This window comes from Physcomitrium patens, chromosome 1, assembly GCF_059467195.1.
Source record: "Physcomitrium patens ecotype Gransden chromosome 1, ASM5946719v1, whole genome shotgun sequence".
Lineage (NCBI taxonomy): Eukaryota > Viridiplantae > Streptophyta > Bryopsida > Funariales > Funariaceae > Physcomitrium > Physcomitrium patens.
In genome coordinates this window covers 19,996,764-20,020,765 of record NC_143410.1, presented here as the reverse complement: position 1 = coordinate 20,020,765, position 24,002 = coordinate 19,996,764, and the positions used below count along the sequence as shown (strand labels likewise).

At 36.0% G+C, this 24,002-nt stretch overlaps 1 protein-coding gene and 1 long non-coding RNA gene across 7 annotated transcripts; one reads left to right on the top strand and one right to left on the bottom strand.

Annotated features, from left to right (window-relative positions):
- Positions 1-10,595: 10,595 nt before the first annotated feature.
- On the bottom strand, positions 10,596-13,035 carry LOC149989924 (uncharacterized). Its single transcript, XR_016504577.1, has 3 exons — positions 12,904-13,035; positions 12,347-12,441; positions 10,596-12,081 (listed from the first exon to the last, which is right to left on the bottom strand). It is a non-coding gene; the product is annotated as an uncharacterized LOC149989924 (long non-coding RNA).
- Positions 13,036-15,526: 2,491 nt separating this feature from the next.
- LOC112292128 (kinesin-like protein KIN-13A) lies at positions 15,527-23,874 on the top strand. Of its 6 annotated transcripts, none has more exons than XM_024540280.3 (13): positions 15,543-15,690; positions 16,545-16,827; positions 18,260-18,493; positions 18,874-19,068; positions 19,428-19,535; positions 19,691-19,768; positions 19,862-19,943; positions 20,289-20,451; positions 20,737-21,033; positions 21,282-21,500; positions 21,881-22,550; positions 22,838-22,903; positions 23,296-23,874. In XM_024540280.3, exons 2-13 carry the CDS (start codon positions 16,642-16,644, stop codon positions 23,482-23,484), a joined length of 2,487 nt encoding a protein of 828 aa, XP_024396048.1. In that variant the 5' UTR covers positions 15,543-15,690; positions 16,545-16,641; the 3' UTR covers positions 23,485-23,874. The 6 variants fall into 6 exon arrangements, with proteins under 6 accessions (XP_090108786.1, XP_024396048.1, XP_073392192.1 ...); XM_073536091.2 differs by having other exon boundaries at positions 15,557-15,690; positions 16,655-16,827; XM_073536093.2 differs by having other exon boundaries at positions 15,558-15,690; positions 16,712-16,827.
- The last annotated feature ends 128 nt before the right edge of the window (positions 23,875-24,002 follow it).

Below are 24,002 nucleotides of genomic sequence, written 5' to 3'. Positions count from 1 at the left end.
AGGGTCACTTTTCCAAATTTGGATCACCAAAGTTAAGATAAGTAAGTGGTTCTAAATTTGATACGAAATCATGCGATGAACAGATGAAAACTTTGGCGCCATTGACGACATCTAACTGAGTAAATTGGGGTCAGTTTGCCTCATATGGAAAATATGAGGCTGTGATTCCTGAAAGTGGAAATCACAGAGCTCTTAAATGCCCTCTGAGATGCGGGGGAATTCCCCGATTTCCGGCCACAAAGTCTGGTCAAACCTTGAGAGTCGGTCAACAAAAGAGAGAGCGAGAGACTAAGACGACGAGATCTTCAGCGGAAGTTAGTTAGGTTCCACTTTTCTCGACAATTTCCTCCATCTTCTACAACTGCGCACATTCAGAGTCGTCACTTACTGTACTTCGGTTCGAGTTCCGATTATTTTTTTGAAGCTTTGTAATACCAAGTGCAACTTTGGCATTGCTACCGCACCAGATTCGAGCCTGTTCCGCTGGATTTTAGTTTTTCCTTCTTCGTTTCTCCCTTCTCATTGGATTGGCGGGAGCGGGAGTTGGCTTGGGAGCGTGGTAGCCCACCTTCCCCACTGCACCTCGTCGCACGACTCTACCCATCCTCGGCGAAATCCCACCATTCTTCAAGGTTTTTGTTGCTTGTGTGAGGTTACGCTTCCGACGGCTTCCGTTTTACGTTACCAGAGTGGCATTGGCTTCTGTCTCCGAAGAATCACTCGTCTCACCTTTTGGAAAGTAGTAAAAAAGAAATGGCAACTTTCATTATCCATGTGACGGACTGCGCCTTCTTCGGATAACATATGAGGGCTAATTGGATCCTTATCTCCAATGAGAAACCATGAAGGAAGAAATCGTATTTTCTAGATTTGCTTTCTGCACCCTATTTCCACCAGCCTGGTCCGCCATGCTTCTAATGGAATCAATCAAGATGAATCCTCACAAGGTGGTGTAATACACTCTTCTACGGATTAACAAGGATCGATAAACCCTGTTTACTTAATTACCTAGATTCTCTGTAGTTCCAATGTCCTCTTTGATTCTTCACATCGGAATACCCAGCATTTTTTAAAAAGAGGGAAAGAGGAAAATAATAGGAATTCATAAAATCATATATATAAATGTAAGAAAATAGTGAAAAACTTCTTGGAAAACGTCATATTTTCATTTGTAACTACTTTGAATATCAGATGCGATTCTGTTGGTGCACGCACACATAGAAAATCTAACAACTGTCTAACGAATACAGGTGAATGAGTATCAGATAATGCATCGATAAGGAGGGAAAATTACCGAAATGACGAATTCGTTAAACTGTCAAAAAGTTAAGTTCCATGGTGGACGGTGGGGAGAGGATACCAAAACAGAAAAGAAACTAGATTTTTTTTTCCTGTTCTTCTATTATTTTCTTATTACCCCCCCCCCCTCCAACATTAACGACGTTTCCTTTTCTTTTATGTTATTGAAAAAAACGTAGTAAATTCTGGACCCACCAAGCTCAAACTCACAGAAATCATGGGGAGAAGCATCATGTAAATTCCCGCATTGTCCTGGGCACCCTTCCCGGAATACCGGAGAGTCGAAGAGGAAGAGGATGCTCGATTCAACAAATTGGAGCATAAAAAAGACTGGGGGGGGGGGGAGGCAAAAGCAAGGGATGGCAAGAGCGAAGGAGTGAAAACCAAGTCGCCATGAATGCAAGGAAGCTATCCTGGGTAGGAGCCCTAGTGGCCCCCCGACAAAGCCATCCGCCTCCATCTCCGCAACTCCTTTTGGCTTCCTTTTGCTTCTCAAACTTCTTTAGCAGTGTGCGATTGATTGGAGGATTTGCCTCCCCCATCTTCCCTCCTCTTCTTAAATGCCCCTTCTTAAATGCCACCTCTGCGCATCGCCACCTACTTCGGAATCGTGTTATCGTTGCAGAAAGAGCTCCCTCATCCCCACATTGCGACTATAGCTTTGTTGCGGGATACTGGTTAATCAATCCACCCGAAAGGAGAGGATGATACATGCAAGCAAGCGCCTCGAGCGGACCATTTCTTCTTTCCGTCACCACCCATCTCCCCCTCTCTCCTCAACCCTACTATCGCTTATCACTTTTAGGGGTAGAATTTTGGGCTGTTGAAAATAGTGCTTCCAACAACTCCAAAATGATTATTAGGAGAAGGACAATTAAAGAGATACATCTATTATATAAAACAACTCAAGGTGGACAAACCAACGGGATAAACAAGAAGAGATAAAAATAATCTTTGATTAGCTGCATGCATCACTCAATCATCATTGTTTTCATCAAAAGTTTTGCTTCATTGTTCTCATTAAAATTTAACTTAATTTGCCAATTCAAAAGGCCTTGACATGCATTAGAATATTCTACTTATACTATGGGATATCAATATAATGTTCTATTCATACTATAAGACATTATGTGTGCATGTGAGTGCATTATGTATAAATCATTGCAAGACATTATGTTTGCAAGGTATCATGTATGCATTTTTTTTGTGAAGCTCTTGCAACATAAAGATCTCATGAGAGTAAATTGACATATATTTAAGGTAGAATAGAATCAAATAATGAAATTGGAATTCCGGAGCACATGAGCTAAGTTGATGTAGGATAACATCACATGTCTAGACGTGTACTACATCAAGTAGAATTTGAAGGCCCTGACCACAATGACAAAGAGAAGTCAAGTTTATCTCAAAAAGAAAACTTTATGCTTCTTTTGTGCAAGTTTGTTTGCATAACCATTCATTATCTCATTTTACTTTAAGATTTTTATTCTAGTTTGATTTGAAAGGTATTTTGTTCTATGATGTACGTCAATTGTTAAGAGCTTGGCAAGCTCTCATTTGGTTCCATAATTAAGGTGCACTCTCATAGTACTCCTAACCAACGACCAATAATACTAGAGAACGACAATGTGTAGACAACAAAGAAATGCCTTTCAAGATATGTATTCTTGGCGTATGTAGGATATTGTACTAGAAGGACATGCTTTGATTCTATAACTAAGTTGTAATTCTAAAAAGATTGGTAGTGGTTTAATTCAAGTTATAGGCCTATGATCTTAACTATGAATGGGGCTATTGAAAGAGGTGGAGCAACTAAGTTCATGCAAGTTAAGAATTAAGAAAAGAAGATTTATAACAAAGTCTAAGTTAGGCCTTTTAGCATAAAGAAGGTTGTTCATTCTGATATTTCTAATTTGGTGTACATCAATGGCCAATTTATAGTATATAAACAAATATTACTAGAACAATCATCTTTTCTTATTAGTTATACATTTAGTAAGCTACAACTTAATCATTACAAAGATTCCATCTATTAATGTATTTATTATATTATTATTTATTTTATAGCCAATAATATAGATTTCCATTAATATATATATATATACAAATTTTTTTGTGTAAAATTTTTATTTAAATTTTTTATTTATATCTCATTTATATAAGTATTTATATCTCATTTTTTATCTTTAACTATATATATATATATATATATATATATATAGTAGTGGTTACATGTGCCATTAGCTACAAAAAAAAAACTATAAAAGTTTAATTTGTGGTTGCTAAGTCAAAAATTCACTACTTCTAAAGAAATATTAATCTAAAAAAATAAAAATAAAAATCAATAATATATACATAACAATAGAATTATTTATGTTTCTTTAATGTAATTAGAAAATATGATTTATATTTACTATAATAATTAAAAAATTTAAGTTAAAAAAAAAAAAATCACTTGCTTCTTAACCACACACAACTCTTGTTCTTTGCAAACCTACACATAATAAAAATGTCACACAACAATTCTCTATCTAATGCATCAACTACTTTTGACATCACCTTATTATTATAACAAATCTCTCTTCTATTCTAGACTTTGCTGGAACTTCTTTATCATCTTCTAGTACATGCATAATACTCTACTTATCTTTAGTAAATTGTAGCTCACTTGATCACTCAATCACTTACTCTCTTATTTGGTGGTGACTCTATGTTTGATCATAAAAGCTTGCAAATGAAACTTTATAAGATATCTTTTTAAAACTTTAGAATTTTCTTTCCAAAAATCAATTTCAAATGGTTGGGAATTCTATTATAGTCTACAACATAGATTAAGAAATGAAATTTTACCTCCTCAAAGTAGGTAGTTATCGATTGGGTTCAAAATGAAGGCCTTTGTTAGAGATTCTAACATAGTCTATAATATAGGTTGTCATTTTTATTCTAATAATAGGTGATATCTTCTTACTCATTTTTAAAAATTTGTAAAACTATTCTAATTGAGAATTGTAAAGCCAAAGCAATAGCAAAGTTATAAATACCAACCTAATTACAAAGTGCAATCAACATTGGTCACTAAGCCCTACCTTCTCCTATTATCTTTCTATCTCCTCCTCCGTGCTTTGTTTTTATACTCTCCTTGGTGTGTCCTCTCACAATGCCCTCCTTGAATTAATAATATAAATTTACCAATTGTAAGACAAAATTCCAATTGATTGTGCTTTAAGATTATATTGTTCTTATTATTATATATTTATACACAATCTTTTGATATAATTAATGTTAACTTGGTTATGTTAAGGCCTTGAACTCAACTTTTGTTTCACTTTTGATAAGAACTTTTCATAAAAACAATGAGAGATACAACCAATTAGAGATGATTTTTGTCTCTTCTTCTTTATCTCATTGATTTGTCCCTCCTAACTTATTTATATAATAGATATATATTTGATATGTGCTTAGTAATTTTTTAAAGGTTTGATAGATATTATAGTAAAAAAGTTTTTTTAGATAATTACATAAATTAAATATAAATTAGATTCATTAATAATCTAAATTTTTAAAATATAAAAATACAAAATAAAAAATTAAGTTTTCAATCAAATTATTATACCAATAAAAATCATTCATAAATAAGATAAAAAATTAGGTAGAAAATATAGAAGTCATAGACTAAAAGATAGACTAAGAAAATAGGTGCAAAACTTATGTAAATTTCATTACAAACAAAAAAAACAACAAACACATTAACATAGACACATGAAAAATAATTTAAAAGAAAAATTTGTCATTTATAATTATTATAGTTTTTAAATTTTAATTAATTAATTTTAGAATAATATAAATATTCAAAATATTCAAAATAATGTAGAGATGCCATGGTATAAGACTGTCTTCAAGTGACTATTAATATTCTATTATCTCACTCTAATTAATTGCTAATTTAATCTTAATTTAAAAGCCAAAAAAAACATCTAAGATACATGATACAATAAGAAATGATAGTGTTTAGATAAAACCAATTATCTTTTATTAAAAAATGGATAAAAAAATTCTAATTAGCCCAATATAAAAAAAAAAAAAAAAAAAAAAACTTAATAGATATAAAATATTTTTTAACATCTAAGAAATATGAAGTCATTTTAAAATCATGTTAGACTATACAACATTCAGACAACAATAGAAAAAAAAAATGAACATTAGACTAAAACTAGAATAAGTGAATTATTGTATGTAATTCTTTTAAAAAATATATATATATTGAGCAGTAAAAGAAAAATACATCTAACTAAAGATATCTTAATTTCAAAAATATCTTAGAATATGCATTATAAATTCTAAATATATGGCCTAAATTTGACTATATGACTTTGCTAAATTATATAGTTATAAAAAAATATTATAATACAGATTTTTAGTTAGATAAAATTGAAAATCTCATCTTAAAAAAACTAGATAAAAGAATCAAATATTTTATCAAAATAATTGTTTTCATCTAATAAATTACATTAGAATATCAAATATTAAGTCAAAAAAATAATAATTTAAAAAAGAATCTAATTATAAAGCAAGAATACATTAATTTTATAAACAACTTTTATAAAAAGAGATACTTACTTCCAATCAATTATTTGTAGTCTAATTCTACTCATTTAAAAATAAATAAAGAAAAAATATAAAAATGCGAAGATATTAAAAAAATATGTGCCAACTGTTCTTTTAAGCACCACATATAAGATATTTAAGAAAAACATTACAACACAAGTTCCAACATACTCTTGCGGATTCAATGAATAAAATCCAACCAACATTCTTTTAATTACAACCCACTTACATAATATAATAATAGCTCATAGGGCCACCTAGTAGACAATCAAATCTAAGCATAATATGTTTATTTTTAAATTTTATATTCTTAAAGTATATAATAGCATTTTATAGGAGTTTCTTTCAAGGCAAAAGTAGTTTTTGGGTTTTAAATCCTAATCTATCAAAATAACTAGATTACCTTTTAATGTAGTGAAGATAGTAGTAAACATAAGCTAAAATATTTATTTGAGATTTATTTTCCAGTAAGGATTTAGACAAAGATATTCATTGGTATCTTATTGATTCATTATTACTTAGGATGGACTTCAATTTAATTATTAAGCTATTCAATGCTTCTCAATTATTAAATATTTTAATCCATTAAGGAATAAAATAACTGATCATTGATTTTAATTAAAGTGAAAAGAAAAAGGAAAAGAAACAAAACACATATCATCTCAAATATAATTAAGATCTTCTTAGTATCACTTGATTTAAACATAAAGTGTTTATTACTTCCATCTTGTCTTATATTTTACAATCTAGATTTTAATCTAATTAGGTGGTTTGGTTCTTAGTTAGGTTGAATATTTCCAATCTGCCTTTGGCTCATTTTTCCATGCTTTTCCTATTATGTGGATCCTATTAATTGTGGGCTTTTCTATTGTTTGAATCCTATTGGTTGGGATCTACTGCCAAGTTAATTGGGTTGGCAATTAAATTCTAAAAAATATATATATTGGTAAATTACTTAACTCAATTGAAGATGTAGACTTGTAATTATAAATTATATGTATTTGAAATCCACAATACATTTTATTATGGTGTAAATTTGTTTTTAAAATAATATCAACAATTTGTAGAAATAACTAAAAATAGTTTTAAAAAAATAAAGAGAGTAGATTAGAAACTAAGATTGATTGGAAAATAATTAGTCAAAGTATGTATTAAATATAATTTTAACACTCTAGCAATAAAATGGTTATTAAAAGCAAATATATTAAGATAATCTAATTTTATTAAAATTCTTATATATTTTGTCTAATAAGTTTACATCTTTAAAGATATAAAAATATGGTGTTTAGATATTCAACGAATAATAAAATCTTTTTCAAAACTATTTATAATCCCTAAGATTTATAAAAAAAAAAGAAAAAAAGAAAAAAAGAAGCAAAACATGGATAAAAAAGAGATAGAAATTATACATAAATTTCCAACAACAAAATATTTATTACTAAATTTATTATAATAGAGCACATGCATTCTTTAATTAATTATATTTTTTATTTTACGATTATTTTCTAATAATTTTATGATTTGCAAATTAGACAAATCAAAGACCTTTGGTATTTTGAACTTTCTTTATTACACAATAGTATTTGCTAATATTCAACTTTAAAAGCTCTTTAAAAAAAATTGGAAGGTATGACAATGACATGTCTTTTTACAAGTGATTTATATAATAGCATATATATATATATATATATATATATATAATGCGTGAAGACACTCACATCGATTAGAAAATATGTTTTGATGTATATCTAATGTTCTGAAAGATGGAAGAATGGGGAGGACCTCAAACAATAAAGGTGGTTCATCCAATCATATATGTACTAATCTGTATATAAATAAAAGATTGAAACAATTTTTTATAGGCAAGAAAGTACAAACTGATATAATATAATGCTAGATGAAACAAACATTTATTATTAAAATGCATTTTCTGTATTCAATTGTATATGGCCAAATAGAATAAAATTCAATATCAATATGTTCTTTTGAATTGAAAATCACTTAAAAAATAAATCCAAGAATAAATTTGTAATGTTTTGGCTAATTGAACATAAAAGAACTGTTGTTAACATATGGAAAACCGAATATGTAGTAATACAACCAATTAGTGCAATCTTAGCCACACATCAATGGTGGAAATTTTGAAGAATAAATTTTAGGAGTGTTTCTCAATTCTATCAATAAACATAATGTACTAGCTTATTTTAAAATAAAAAATATATATGAAACATAGAATGTTTTTATCATATAACAAACAATAATCACATCAACCTAAGGATTTGCAACTATTGTAAATATTATTTGTAGATATTTGCATCAAATACATATAAAAACAAATTACTGATGTAATATTATAAACAATTAATAAGGAGCGTAGAAAAAATGGATAAAGTAATTTTCACATAGACTGATTGAACACAATAAGATAATTGGTATACAACATCAAAACAAATTTAAAAACGCTGACATGAAACCTCGAGTAAGAACAAAGGTGAAACTCTTATACCTTCTGCTATTTCTTAAGAAATCAATTCCAATCCATGAAAATTTTCTATTCTTCCAACTAAATAAGTATCCACTCTCTTCTATTCAAAAATAAAATTAACGAATTAAATAAAAAATTATAAAAAAATTATATTATATATACAGAAAAAATAATCATACTCATTAAGTTAAGATTTCAACATTAGATTTGAAAACTCGTTCTATGAACTTGTGTTAGAAAGGGAATGAGACTGTCTTGTCAAGAGATATATATACTTCTCTTCGTAGCATTTCCTTTAAATACAATGTCCAAATTCTTATGGCCAAATTCTTTTACCCTACTCTTAATGCACAATTTCTATTAATCTATCTAATTGTAGGTACATTTTCTAAATAAAACATGATCCCATTCTTAAGTTGTGTTGATGTACTTGAAATCACATTCCAATTGATATTCATGGGATCAATATTCACAGATCTGTGCAACAGTATAGTAAAATGGATGTGTATGTACATATATATGATAATGTGTGCTTAAGCACATGTTAAAAATTCAACATATCAAATGAATTGAGAACATGTTTTTATATTTAAGTTGATATTATTTAAGAATATATACAACATAAATAATTTCGTTTTTGTATAAACCATTACGAAATTTTATTGTTATTGATTTTTAATACTATATTTTTTTGGTCAAAATCTACTTTCATATTTTAAACATATATGTTGATTTTTGTTATAAATATTTCTTTTACCAATTCATAATTACTATTAAAAAATGGATATATGTTTCACATAAAGTTTAATGACACAATTGACAATGTGTGTTTTAAAAACAGTAATTCATTTCTTGATAATGAATCAATATAATGATATTTTCTTTTAGTGTTATATAAATTTTATTGTACAAATAACATAATTCAATATGAAAATTTTAAATTTTCCTGTTTTATAGTGTGCAAAAATATACACAATTTTAATATAAACCAAATAAAAATGAATACATAAAATACATGATCTATAACATATTGTTTCAAGTTTTGTAAAAAATTAAATTAGTAATAATATAAAATTATAGTAATATTCATTTTAAACATGTTTGAATATGTTCTTGGTATATTCAACACATATTACATTAATTAATTTTTTCCTAAATCAATATGTTTTTAAAATATAGTCATATAACATAAAAACTACTAAAGTCTATTCATGAAATAAATAAATTGAATACAAATAAATTATAATATATATACACACACACACACTTTTAATCAATTATTTTAAAAAAATTAAGCGATAATTTCAGGTGAGCAGTTATCATTGACAGGTAAGATGGATACAACCAAGAATAGCAACCAGGTAGAACAGCTACGATGGATACAACCAAGAGTAGCAAGGTGGTGCGAGCAACATTGTTTTAGTTACAGCATGTTAGAAACAATGACATATAATAGTATATGATGCATATGAAATATAATAGTAGAAACAATGACATGTAATAGCGTAAACAACTAATTATTATTTAAGTAGTTATGATTACACAGATAAGTACCCAATTATTTTGATATTGTTTGAAGTAAAATATGTCTAAAAAATATGATCAGTATAAAACACACGCAACAAAAGCGTCGTAATCATGCGCGAATTACGCAAAAGAACATGGATTCTTATATTAACATGGACTACGGATCGACATTCATTAAACTTCATTATAAATTCTTCATAACAATTAAATGTCCTAAATAATTTACGTCCGTTTCATTATGATGTACACGAGGGCATGATTAGTTATAAATGTTATGATATTATCACAACAAAACTGGATTAGAATACAACTTTTTCCATGTGAAGACATTGACTTGGACGCTCTTTGTCAGTGTTAGAATGTAAATTTCTTTTTTAATAAATGTTTGATGTTTCTGCACGTGTACTTTTGTCAAAAATGGCCCCTATCTTTACACATTGAAAACTGCATTGAAGAAATCCGTAGGGTGGGTGCCATTGAAACTGGTACTGAGAATAGCAACTTCAATGCACTACGATTCCTGAGTTAAGGGGTGAAACAAAACTTGACGCTCCAGCTTAGCTGTTTGCACATTCGTAGGCTCAGAAGCTTCGATTTAACAACACTAATACTAATCCAGAAGCTGGGCTTGACAGTTCCGTATTATCTTTCCTAGATAACAAACGTGTGGATAATCTCCTTGGGCACGTCATCACAATATTCATTAGTGGTGATCTTTCGTTTGCCACTTCAGAAAGAAAAAAAATCCAACAAACAAAAAACTAGTTCCGTATGGCTCGCATTAAATTTATGCTAGAAATCATTGCTGGGTACTGAGAAAAACGCCTCCTTTCAGAAATATTGCGACTGCGACTGGAGAATTAACTCCAACCAAAAGTACTCCGCTCAAGGAATTTTCAAAAGGAAACTCAAAAAACGGCGCTAACATTTACACGAAACAAAACTGGTGTCTAGAAAGTTGCTTCATGTAGCGTAGATTGCGGTAGTTGCAACAAGACTAGGATATCAAACTACTGTACCCCGTCCCAATCAAGTGAGAACTGATTAGAAATGGACTGCTTCATGAGAGTGATATGTGCTCATTCTTCTGGTGTACAGTACTGTACGTTTGACGGGAAATAGACAGCACCTGTCCGTGAGCTTCCAAGATGTTAAATTTCATGGGCTTCAGTAGAATCAACCCAGCAAGAGAATTCTGTAGATAAGAATTTATATCTGACACGATCTTAGGTACTTGCTGCTTCACATCTTTAGTCTTCAATTTTATTTTTTTGCAACTAGTATGGTGTAACAACAATTTCATCTTCAAAAGCTTAAGGAAGGCACTTCTGTGTTCACTAAGCGGCCCAGTGTGACCACCGCAAGAGCTGTTACCTCCGCCATGAACGTTAGTGAAGGCACAACAGTGATTTTTGTGACCAAAATGATGAATGAGCTTAAAATTTCTTTCAAGTTTTCCTTTGTGCCGATGTGAAAGTCCCAGAGGAAGAATCTTGGCTAGGACATGGCTGCTCCAAAATATAGACTAGCTCTCAGAACTCAGTGGGTGAGTTCTAGAAAGTGTATTAAATCAAGATCCTTGTGTTTCTGAAAGGATTGTCGAAGAGAGCTATCTGCTTCGAAGTATCGAAAGATCCTGGATGAGGAAAATCTGAACACTTATTTGAGAAGCCCGCCTCTCGATCAACTTGCTTACCTTTGGATTGAGGTTAAGAGAATTGATTTTGCAAGTCCAGTAAAAATAGCTGGTCCTAAATAACGATCCGGCTTACAAAGACAAAAAGAGTCTTCTTCAAGGCCACATAGCAAGTGAGTGGGAGTCTATGTCCTTCTCCAAGTCTCGGACAGCAGCTCCAACTTCGCTGGACAATGTAGGCCTTCTGCAAATGGCAGTGAATTTGCTAATACATCTATCACGTGGGATTCTGCTCGGAAACAGAGGATTTCTTCCACATCATGTAATAATATAGAGTGCAAACTAGCAACAGATTCCCGTCGTCACCATAATTGTTCATCCAAAACCTCGCCTACTAATACATCAACATCACAAGGGAAATTCCGGTCTGCTGCATATATGAAGCGAGTCCATGTGGTCACATTGAATATTCAGCACAAGAGTTACCGAAGAAGAGAAAGAATTTTCGTTAATGCTCCAGTTGACAGACCTGTGAGTAACAGATAACAGGACTGGTAAGGATTTGCAACACATACAACTGACTCTGTTTGTCCAAATATTACATAATACAGAAGCAGTAAAATCGGTCCGTTGCCGATCGAAAAACACACAGCAACTAGCTCCTCAACCTGAAAATTCGAGACTTGAATTAATGAAACGGTCACTTCTCTCACTATCAGATCAAGATATTCATTTTCAACACGTCTTTATAAACACAGAGTGACACCCCAGAGTTACCCGAAGTCGAAATTCACCAGATACGGGGGCATTGTGTCAAATGTAAACAACGAAACACTTCAATTTGAGCGGTACAATTTATCAGCCAACACCTCGTTGTAGCAAAGAGATTCTGCAGGAAACGTCAGTTGAGGTCCTGGAACAGAGCAAAAATATCTAACCCAGACATGCACAGCCCAACGCTGTAAAGGGTGCGAGTTGTTCCCTTTTCGCACCCTCAGCATCTCGCAATAAAACTACGTCTTTTCTTCAAAATTACCCTCAGCTTTTATGACATCACATACATCAATGAGGTCTTTGTACCCTACAATTATGGCAAGCCAGTCACTCCCCTCTAGATTCGAACTCTCTTTCAGGAATGTCTGTATGTGTAATGACACATTCTCAAAACTATCACATGCATGAAACTGAGTGGAAATATTGTCCATCGTGACAAAGTAGTTGAGATCGATCAGGCGTGCCTTCCCCATCACTAATCGCTAGCATACATCGTGCACAACTTTGCCTTGGTAACTACAAACTAATACTATGCCTGCAAGCCATCGGACCACGCTAGGGTTACGTCAAGATGTACCAGGATCTCCAAATGTGTTGTGAGCGTGCTCACATCCTGGCAATGCTTCTCCTCCGCCTCGGACTTCATCGCGGAACCTCATCCAACGCAGAAACTGTAAAACTCCTGGTGGCTACTCGTCGTCACCCGGTCGCTCAATCCACCTTCTCCATGCGGCGCGTTGCAAGCCCTCACCCCCTCAAAAGAACGCAGACATGAAACCACTAGGATCCGCTGACCAAGCTACGCCAGTACAGTGTCGTCACTGGCCAGTCACTTAAGCAGCGTGCAAGCATTGCGATGGTTGTTCACTTCTGCTGCGGCAAAGGGCGCATCCTCTACTTCCATGTTGTAGCAAACGTGCACCGAGGCAACATCGCCATGGGCCTCGCCCGGCACACGCAGAAACAGGTTCATTCCTCTCTGTTCAAGTCGCCGTCGGAGTGCTCTCGCTCTTGCTCAATGCCTCCTCCTGAGAATTCGTTCGCACGTCTCTCTGAAGAGCCTTAAGAAGAGGAGGCTTCACTCGTGTCGGATCCACCATCGCCGCCACAATGCCACGCGCATAAGCGGAGCTTCCGTTTGGATCTGGCAGCATCTGCGACAACAAAAACAGGCATGGAATGTCGGCGTACCCGTTTCTTCGAAGCTCGTGTGGAATGAATCCTGTCTTTACCCTCTGCATTGATTCTCATCCACGAAGAATGGACTAATCATCCACATTTCATTCTATCTTCGTCCATTATCTCCTTCTTTTCGTTCGTTCGATGAAATTATGATATGAGACATGGATGTTCTAATTTTATGAACAGATTTGATAGTTTTTTTTTATTGTTAACATGCAGTCTATTTTTATGGGTAGACTCTTTACTTTAATGTTTTCAAGAATTTAAAGAAATATGCCTTTTTCTTTTTTTTTGAAAACTAGCTTTTACGTCACACAATTTTAAATTCTTCTAAATTGCGAAATATAACCTAAAAAAAAACCATAGATTTATATATACCGTCTTCTAGTTATTTAAGCCGAAATTTTGAATCAAATGTTTCGGAATAATTTATTTACTGTTCATAGCTTTTTACTTGCTAAAGACTACATGTTTGCACGATTATACTTTCATAGATACTTTCTTTTCTTTTCTTTTCTTTTTTTCTTTTTTTGGTAGTGTGTCTATCATATTCTGTTTGAAAGGTTAGATTTGTGATACTGAAAAAGGATACCCTTTGTGGGATGTTTTAGAAAATAAGTATAAAAAAGATGTGGTCTGAAAGATCACCTTTCAGAATGTGATAATTTTATTTTTCATTTATCTATATCTATTTATTTATTTACAGAATCAAAAAACCAACATTTAAGAATAATTTCCAACCAAAGAATTATTCTACACAATTGTCTTCAGACTGATTTGTAACACAGAAAGATCTTTGGACCCATCAAATGACATGAAGGTCCCTATTGATTTGAAACCTCACACTCTAAGCAAACAAAGTCATGAAAACAACTGGGTCCATTCTGAACTTTTCCAGTGATGGGTTTTCATAATCCAATGCATGGCATGACTTGTTCATGCCATGCAAACATTTGGGGACAAATTGGGGAATCAGTCACTTTGACACTTCAATACATGTATCTGATTGTTCAATTGGGCTCTTCAAAATGGGGCACAGCCCTGCACATACCCAATGTTTGAATTTCATTGGGTAGTGGTCGGTGCCGTCCTTTTTGCCATCATGACAAAGTCCAAACTATGAATAGAATGTAAAAATAAATAAATAAATAAACAAATAAGCAATAACGAAATTGTGATAGGACCTATTGGAAAGTTGTAAATCATTATGATGTCAACTCATATTTGGAGAGAAGTAAGAAATTTGAACAATAAAGGATGATAGAATGTGGGTATCTACATGGACAATGATTTGGGTAATGTAGGTTTGGTTATGTTTGGAAGAGCTTTTGATTTAGGTTATCTAAGAAGCTCTTTCTTTCTGTATATATATATAAACTCATATCCTATTTAGTAACAATTTGTGCCATGGAACACAAAAAGAGTTTGTTAAATTTCCAATTAACCAACTATTTCAACAACAATTCATGTGAACTTCATGTGAGTTTTAATTACCGCTATTTTTTATTTTATTTTTACAGGGACTCTTCATATGAACTCCAATTGATATCCTATTTGAGAATTTGAGAATTTGAGAATTAAAAAAAAGAATCATGAACAATGAGAGGGCTTTTGAGAATCCCTCACCCCTCGCCACTTACATTCACGTCCATGTGTAAGTAAGTCAATATAACGGCGTGCACCAAAGAGCGCTTTACAAACATGACCTAACATCTTGCAATTTTCTGCAGAAGAAAACAGTTCACAACGAGGAATTCTGTGCGCGTGGCCAAAACTTCACACTCTAGGCTGCTCCGAAGGAACCGCGAACGGCCGCATGGTCACACGAAGCCGACGTTCAATTGAAATGAGGGAAAAAATAAACCGCGCTGCTAACGGCGAATCGAACGTTCGATATCGCGGCGCCTCGAGTCGGGGGGAGGGGGAGGGGCCCGCCCGTGCCCAGGGGCGGGTACCCGGCCACCCACCCGCGCCTCCGTCTCTCTCTTCTCTCTTCTCTGTGTGTCGTCTCCCTGCTGCTGCGTGCCTCTGGTAAGTAGCCTCTCTCTCCTTCGCAGCGAAGGACTTCATGATCATCTGCAGCCCCCCGCCCGCCCCTCGCTTGTCATTCCAAGCACTGTCGCGTAGGAATTCGACGGATGTTCTGCTGTTTCGCCCTTCTCCGTGCTGTGTTGCTGTGATGGTATGTGATGGCTGTTCACTGCAGTGATTTGGATGCTTTCCGATCGCTGTTTGAGTGGAGTTTTGGTTGGAGCTTGTGGAGAACAGTTCGCGTGGTCGCTCTCTGGTGGCGTTGTTGTGCTTGCGACTCCTTCTGATTTTGCTTCGCGATGAATGCGTGGTAGTTTCTCATTGCATTTCACCGGTTGTTAGTTTGTTTTTGAGATTTTTTGGTCTTTAGAAAGATGTTCGGGCCAATCTTCTGACGTTTGGCATTGTTCGTTTTTTTTTTTTTTTTTTTTTTTTTTTTCTCGCGGTGCGTTGTAGTTGTTTCTCGATTCGCATCGCGCGGATTGAACTTCGATTTTGAGCCAATCGGTCGGTAGCATTGTACTTGATCGGAATTTCTAGGTTATTTGAACCTTGGAGTTTCGGCCTCTCACCATTGGTGGCTGCTGGTGTGCATCAGGATTGTAATCCTGAATTTTGATGTCTGAAGATCGGACCATGTCATCCTCTTCGCTCAGTCGTTCACAGAATTTTTGATTTCTCAGAGTTCAAGCGTGACCTACACTCAGCGCACTTGACTTTTCTTTCAGACGTCGTTCGGTGATGAAAGAAAGTTGCCGACTGAGATTCTTAGACTATCGGGGCTCTCTCCATGTTTTGAGAAAGCGAGTGATGATGTCTGAGCTCTATCATAAACGGAAAGTATGGCGGTCATAGGGTGTTGCGGTGATTTTCCATGCTGTTGGCGGATTTGCGTCCTTAGATATACAATTTTTTTCGATGCAGTGTAGAGACCTAAGTCTGGATCTCATTGCTGTTTGGATCAGAGAAGCAGGTCTGTCTTGGCACTAATCACGAACTTTGCAGGGTGGAAATTAGTGGAGGCGCTGTGGATTGAGGTAGATTGATATTGGGGGTGGAGTCACAGCACTCTGAGACATGCTTAAATAGACGAATTGCTTGCATGAAAACCATAGGGGTTCAGATGGAACAGAATCGTAATTACAATAGCAGTCGTGCTGGGGGCGCATCAGATGGTGGAGATGCAGTGATGGTCCGCTGGTTGCAGACAGCCGGGCTCCAGCATTTGACAACTTCTTTATCAGCGGCAGCCCTTGATCATCAGATACTTCCCTCTCTGCTCATGCAGGTGCCTCCCAGAATCACAATGTTTTAGTGCCTTTATCTCATCGAATGTGTTTCTACTTCTGAAGTGGTAGGGTGCAATTGGCACGATCATACCTGGTTTATATTCACGTCGTATTGATTATTCGGGCAGTGTCTGTCCATACAATCGAAGTCTTTGAATGGATCTCGATTGAAAACTGAATTTCAGACTTTCTTTCAACATAGTAGATTGGCCGTGTAGAGTCTCTCGTAAGTTCTAATCGTCCTCAGTGCGCTCGCAGCACTCCGAACCATTTACATATTCTAGAGCTTAATTGCCAGCGTATCGTAGTATAAAAGTCATATTTTGCACTTTTTTTATTGTTGTGATCGCATGGCGTATACGACTATCTCGAAGTGATTGTGCTTATGGAGTTTGTTGCGACATAGTTTTCTTTACATTTTGACATGCCTTATCTGTAGAATGCAGTTAGCAAAATTGTTCTTTTCGAGGCTCTTCAGTGGTCGGTAGTCTCTACTTGACCTCTGGAAATCCAACATAAATCAGGTCTAGAGTTTCCTTTTATCAATCCTTTTTTTATAACAAGCACACTATATGACTTTTATTCTCAACGGCTACTGGCAATGAAATTGTTTCTGGTAATAATGGTCGACCTGTTTGGGCCATTTGCACATAGTATTGGTTTGGATCTAATGGTTGTCAGTTGCGAGGATATGATCTATTGCAGCTTTTGCTGAGAGGCTTTAATTAAAACTGTTTCAACGAAGCTCGCAAATCTACGTCCTACATGTTCGATTTTCTTCAAGATTTTCATAAAGGTTTGCTTAGAGTGTAGGGTGTCTGATCTCTCTCTCGACTTTCTGGAGGTTTTCTTCTCTGTTATTCATTCCACTTTTGGTTAAAATTGCACGTAGGACTCTTTGGTTACCTACCTTTTAGATATTCTTATAATATTATTACTGTTGTTATTATTATTATCATTGTTATTATTAGTCATTGTCTCTGTTGGATTTTGTAGTTAGCACATTCTACACATGGGATATTAGCATGATCTCCAACAATCTGCAGCTTTTGCAGACTCTGTTTCTCGCTGTTCCACCTGTAGTGCGCACAAACCTGGAAGTTTGATGATTTGAGATATATTTGTCCATATGTTAGACAACATGTTTTGAAAGGTGACACGACTCTACCATGCATCTCTTTTGTTGTTTGTTACCTTCAAATTTTGCTAATTCTTGGACTGGTATTCCTTCTCTCGTCATCTTTTTTAATTGTTACTGGAAGCCTCGGGTTTCTCTTGTTAAAATGTTCTTTGTAATTGCTTTCGTGTATTTCTCCTCGAATGTGGATTGCATTTCATTCGTATGACTTGATGCATACCACACCACTATTTTGCAATAACCAGCTTTCGGTTTTTGATTCTGGTGGGTTGGGATCGTCATGTGTGACGCAGGAATATGGCAGATATGGAGCTCAATCGTTAGAAGAGAAGCAGAAATTGTTCAAATTGGTCAAGTCAATTGGTAGTGGTGCGGAATCAGCATCTGAGTCCTCGACCCCACCTGTTTTCTCTTTTTCAGCAAGTCAAAGTGGGATGGACGGTTATTTTCCTCCGGAACTAAGGGGTGACTTCAATGCCGGGATATTAGATCTGCACTCTATCGATGACACCGAATTTTTCCCCGAGGTAATCCTTTTGAACCGCTTGTAATATTGGTTTCAACTTCCATACCTGAACACTTAAACAGAGTGAATCCTTGGGGTTGTACTTTAGTATAGGTTAAATATGTGGCATTTGCTTGTGGAACGTCAATCACATGTTTCTCTCAGTCGATTTTAAGTAATAGCTACATTTCTGTGGGTATTAGCAATTTCGCTTTCAAATCATTTAGTTGATGGTCTGTTGCTTTTTGGTTACATCCAGAAACCTAACTTGCCCACATTACATAAGTAGATATCATATTGCCAGGTTGAAGTCTTAAACTGTTGCAATTCGGAGTTTCAGATGATGTGCAGGTTCTTAATCTGGCGGACTTGTACTTGTTTCCACTTGTACTTCTCTTGCAGATTGCAATGGCAGAGCCGTTTCAATCGTCACCATCATTTGTTCCTGTTGTCGAGAAAGGATTTGAGCCTGATATATCATCGAATAGCTTTAAAGGCCGGATGCAGGGATTATCACAGAGCAGCCCTCTTAGATCTTCTTCGAATGAGAGGGACAAAACTGGGAACAACAGTAATCTTGCAAGGATCCGAGTTGTGGTGGGTTTTCTGCAACTCCCAGTAATAGTTTGTTTGCAATTGGTCGAGAAGCTTCTTCAACAACTCTGTTATTTTTTGCGCTTTGTTGGACAAACAAGTATGTTCATGGCTTACATGAATTTTGAAATTTGAATGGACATGTCTGTAATAGCAGCTGTTTCTTAACTTGAACATATGAAATGCAGCGCATGTTAGTCTTTTCTAGTGTTCTGGTTGTCTGTCGGAGAATCTCTCTGCAGGGACGGCCAGCCACTAACAGAGAGACCATCATCAGCGGTGTGTTACAGAAATTTCAGTTGAAGTTTTGATGTAGAAGGTGTGAGCTGCTTGCGTAAAATGATTGTGGTTTCTGATTATAGGTTCGCAAACGCCCCCTAAACAAGAAAGAGCTTTCACGAAAGGAGGAAGATATCATCACTATAAACGATGTGGAGAGCTCCCTCACTGTTAACGAGCCTAAAGTGAAGGTCAGCTTGACTGTCTGCCTGTCAGTGTGATGACTTAGATGGCTGATTCCTGATAAGCCATTATAAAACATCGTGTTAATGTAGCCCTACTTTTTATCCAATGTGTTGTTCGTGATGTATGCGATCAGTTTAACTGACAACTATTTACTTGACAGGTGGACCTTACTGCGTATATTGAGAGACACGAATTTGTATTTGATGCTGTTTTGAATCAACATGTCAGCAATGATGAGGTAATAATGCTGCAACTCTGCAGGTCTGCATCTCTTTGGGTTCTGTTTTATAAAACTGTAATGAACATTGAGTTAATGCCTTTGGCTTCGTAGGTGTATCGTTCTACCGTTGAGCCCATCGTACCCACTATCTTCAACCGCACCAAAGCAACCTGCTTCGCTTACGGACAAACAGGTATTGCGTCTATATACTCTTGATCATTAGCCACGCTGGGCCACCTTCTTAAGTCTGTTGAAGGCCCACATATGTGAAGTGAAGCATTTCAAATGGTAGGCCAAGTGAAACTTGTAGCGATTTTGATCTTCACGTGGACTAATGTCATATTAACTAGAGATCGTTACACTTACATGCAGGCATTTTCAAGTTTGATTTATGTACTCACTATTATATATTCTGCATGAAATGATCTTTTACCTGGAGGAATCTGGACTGTATCCCGTGTGTACGTGTGAATCGCCGTGCTGGTTTTTCAAGTTGTATGGAAACTAGTATTAACAAATGCTCAACTGGAGGTGGCAGGAAGTGGTAAGACTTATACGATGCAGCCTTTGCCTCTTAGAGCATGCCAAGATATTATGAGCATCATGCAGCAGCCTAGTCATCGCAACCAGGGCCTTCAATTGTGGCTTAGTTTTTTTGAAATTTACGGTGGAAAACTTTATGATCTTCTCAACGAAAGGAGGTTGGTGCAGACCCTGACTCATTATTTGCTATTTAAATTGGTTTGTGTGTTAAGTTGCTGAAGTGAATCTTTTAGCGAATATACGCGTTCAGATTCTTCTCTGAAAAGTTGACTAAGAGCGCGTAAGTAGACATAAATTATAAAGCAGAGTTGGAAATGCTGCTAGCTTTGTGTTGATTCTAGTATCGGCATGGCGTATCTTGGATTTCTGCTTATTTAGCTGTATGATCCATCGTAATTGAATAGTTATTGATTTGAACAGAATGACTTTCTACTCTGATGCAGGAAGCTTTGCATGCGTGAGGATGGTCGCCAGCAAGTCTGCATTGTTGGTCTGAAAGAGTTTCGCGTATCAGACGTTGAGTTGGTTAAGGAGTATATTGACAAAGGCAACGCATCTCGGAGCACTGGCTCTACTGGTGCCAATGAGGAATCTTCTAGGTCTCATGCTATTTTACAATTAGTTGTCAAAAAGGCCCAGGAAGGAAAGGAAGTTAGTCGAGTAGTTGGCAAAATTTCATTTATTGATCTGGCTGGCAGTGAGCGTGGTGCGGATACTACTGATAATGACCGTCAGACAAGGTTAGCACACGCTTCTTTTTTGGCAAGTAAAATTCCTTCTTGTTTCTCGCAGTTCTCTGCTGCATGTCCCTTCAATCTGTCACTCGGGACATTGTGATAATACGGATTTATCTTTCATCACATTAGTTCGTAAACAAATGCTTCATTACTGTTTGCTGATATTTGAGTGACGTCAAAGCTTATTGTAATTTGTTTACATTGCATTCTTTTGATTGGTTGTAAGATGGCTACCTGGCTCTGTGATGTAGAATGGAAGGAGCAGAGATCAACAAGAGCTTGCTGGCCTTGAAGGAGTGTATCAGGGCGCTTGACAATGACCAAGGTCACATCCCTTTTCGTGGAAGCAAGCTAACAGAGGTCCTCCGTGATTCTTTCGTGGGTGATTCGCGCACAGTGATGATCTCTTGTATATCTCCAAACGCAGGATCTTGCGAACACACACTGAACACGCTCAGATATGCAGATAGGTAAGCAACATGTATTTTCCTTGTTCGCTCTGTCAACTTGCTCCTCAAGCTTTTTATTTCCATCAAGGTTTCTCAGAATTTGGGTTTAGATACGGATAGATCCTGGTTCATTTATTCACGTAAATGATAGGTCTCACAGTGGCTTGCGTGTAAAGATTTCCTTTCTTTCATCAATAGACAGACATAATGGTTTATTGATTGCGAAAATGTAGAATCGGAACAAGCCTACGATAAGTCGAGAACATTGAAAGTAGAGCAGAAAGATAGTTTCCAAGTGTAATATTTAATAAAATTTAGTGATTACCTATTGTATTTATTAAGACAAATATCTTAATTCGTAATACTGAAGTCACTACTCATTGATACTGGTGTACTCCCAGGGTAAAGGGTTTGTCCAAGAACAGCAATTCCAAAAGGGATCCGAACTCATCAACGTCGGTGCCTAGAGAATCTGCTTCATCTCCTCCACCTCTGTCGTCAGCAGCTCCAGTTGCCCTACAATTGTTTGAGTTTGGACAAGATAGTAGACTTGTAGAAAATGGTAGACGCCCACCCCTTGATCCAGGGCGGTATTTGCAGCAGGGTGAGAGGGAACTTTGCGATCAATCCATAGAGTATAGCTACTCAGGAAGAGAACTCAGTAGGGTGAATTCAATTGGGAATGATAGGGATGGACAAAGATTAACAGATACAAGCGAATTAAGTGCGATTGACGAACCGCAGGAGGTCGACAGGACTCAGGGAATTTTTTCAGCACGACGCAAAATTGGCAGGGAGGCAAAGTTTGACCGTCCATCTATTCGTGATGAACTTCATAAATCTGACGGTGTTTTCAAACGCCAGACTGAAAACAATCGCGATGAGCTATTAAAGCCTGATGGAAGCTCCAGGCATCAGTATGACGGCAATCGCGAGGAGGCGTCAAAACCGGATGGAAATTCAAGGCGTCAATTAGATCAAATCCCAAACACCCTCACACTCGCAAAAGCCGAACCAGAAGTCATTCCTGCGCAATACAATCGCGAAGGCCACATCAATGCTATTCTTGAGGTCTGTGTCTGATTTCCTTGATTGACCTGGATTTGTGCTGAGAGGTGGTATTTGTGAGAGTGACTATTCGTTTCTCCTTAAGAGTTCTGTTATCCATCAGAAAATTGCCTGGTGTTGGAAGTGTCCTTAAGAAGTGTTGTCAAGCACATGGATACCTAACAATCTGCAGTGGTTGATAAGCACCAAATAGATTTGTTGGTAGCAAAGAGTAGATTTGGAAAGAATGCTGTATTATTTTAGTATTGTCTTTCTGCTGTGACTGAGGATGAAGAGGTTGGTTTATGCAGGAAGAGGAAGAGGTGATATCAGCCCATCGAAAGGAGGTTGAGGATACTATGGAGATCGTACGAGAGGTACGAGTCAGTCTCCTTTTTACAGTTGCTAGCTTTGAGTGTGGCGTCGTGTTGTCCTATGTTTGTTATGTTGAACTTGTACTATCAGAAGGAGTGAAGAATTGAGTATGGATTGAGTTAGGAAACAATGAAATGAATTCGGAATAATCTTCTCTTAGTGAGCACCTGCCACCTAGAGACTGGGTGCGCGGATACTGATCGGTTGAAATATATGCTGGTGGTTCAACGAGAGAAACGTTCGCCTTCACAGAAGACTGTCTTCAGCATAGCAATACCTGAAACATGATGACCTGAAAAAACTATAGTGACATGGCTGTTTTTATTCTAGGAAGATGTCTTGTGGGTACAGGTGCTGGCAAGGATCCTTAAAGGTCAACTGTGTGTGCATGCAGGAGATGAAGTTGCTCGCTGAGGTAGACCAACCTGGCAGCCGGATAGACCGGTATGTTTCTCAGCTAAATTATGTTCTCTCTCGCAAAGCTGCTGGTATTGTTAACCTTCAAGCTCGACTGGCAAGATTCCAACGGCATATGAAAGAACAGGAAATCTTGAGCCGCACTAGTGGGCTTCGGCAAATGTAACCTCGCAGGTTCCGTTTCAGGAGCTATAATTTTCTTCGTGGTCTGGCATGCCTTTTGTCCGACGTTCTCTCCCACATGTTCTAGAGAGGACGTGAATCTGGCTAGGGGTCTTGAAACAAGGCATGATGCTGGGATATTAAGTAAAAGGTTGTGGGCTTTTGGACAAGGTGATTGAACTGGACCAAGAGCGTCGTTTGTAGGCCTATAGTCTGGCCCGAATGGTGACATAGCTGTTGAGGTCACAGTAGTTTGCAGTACCTCTGAAGGTGTCCGTTGAACCTGCCCACGGAGCACATCGAAGTTCTTACATTCAGCCACGTAGCTTGTACTTAAAAGTAGCCAAACTTTATGTTTGTAACATACATTAAAACAAAACCTCATTTACTGCTACGCTTTTCGCGATCCTTCTGTTACTTGTCGAGACCGGCAATTTGTTCCCCTAAAGTCTGGAAGTGAGACTTGTCATTTATGGAACTCCTACATGTGTAGGAACAGTTTTTTAACAAATATATCATTTT

Bases quoted from the DNA above. Each gene is read 5' to 3' on its own strand.
- LOC112292128 (XM_024540280.3), top strand. From the start codon at position 16,642: ATGAAAACCATAGGGGTTCAGATGGAACAGAATCGTAATTACAATAGC. The intron at 18,494-18,873 runs GTAATCCTTTTG...CTTCTCTTGCAG, and splicing joins ACACCGAATTTTTCCCCGAG to ATTGCAATGGCAGAGCCGTT. The intron at 19,536-19,690 runs GTCAGCTTGACT...TTTACTTGACAG, and splicing joins TTAACGAGCCTAAAGTGAAG to GTGGACCTTACTGCGTATAT.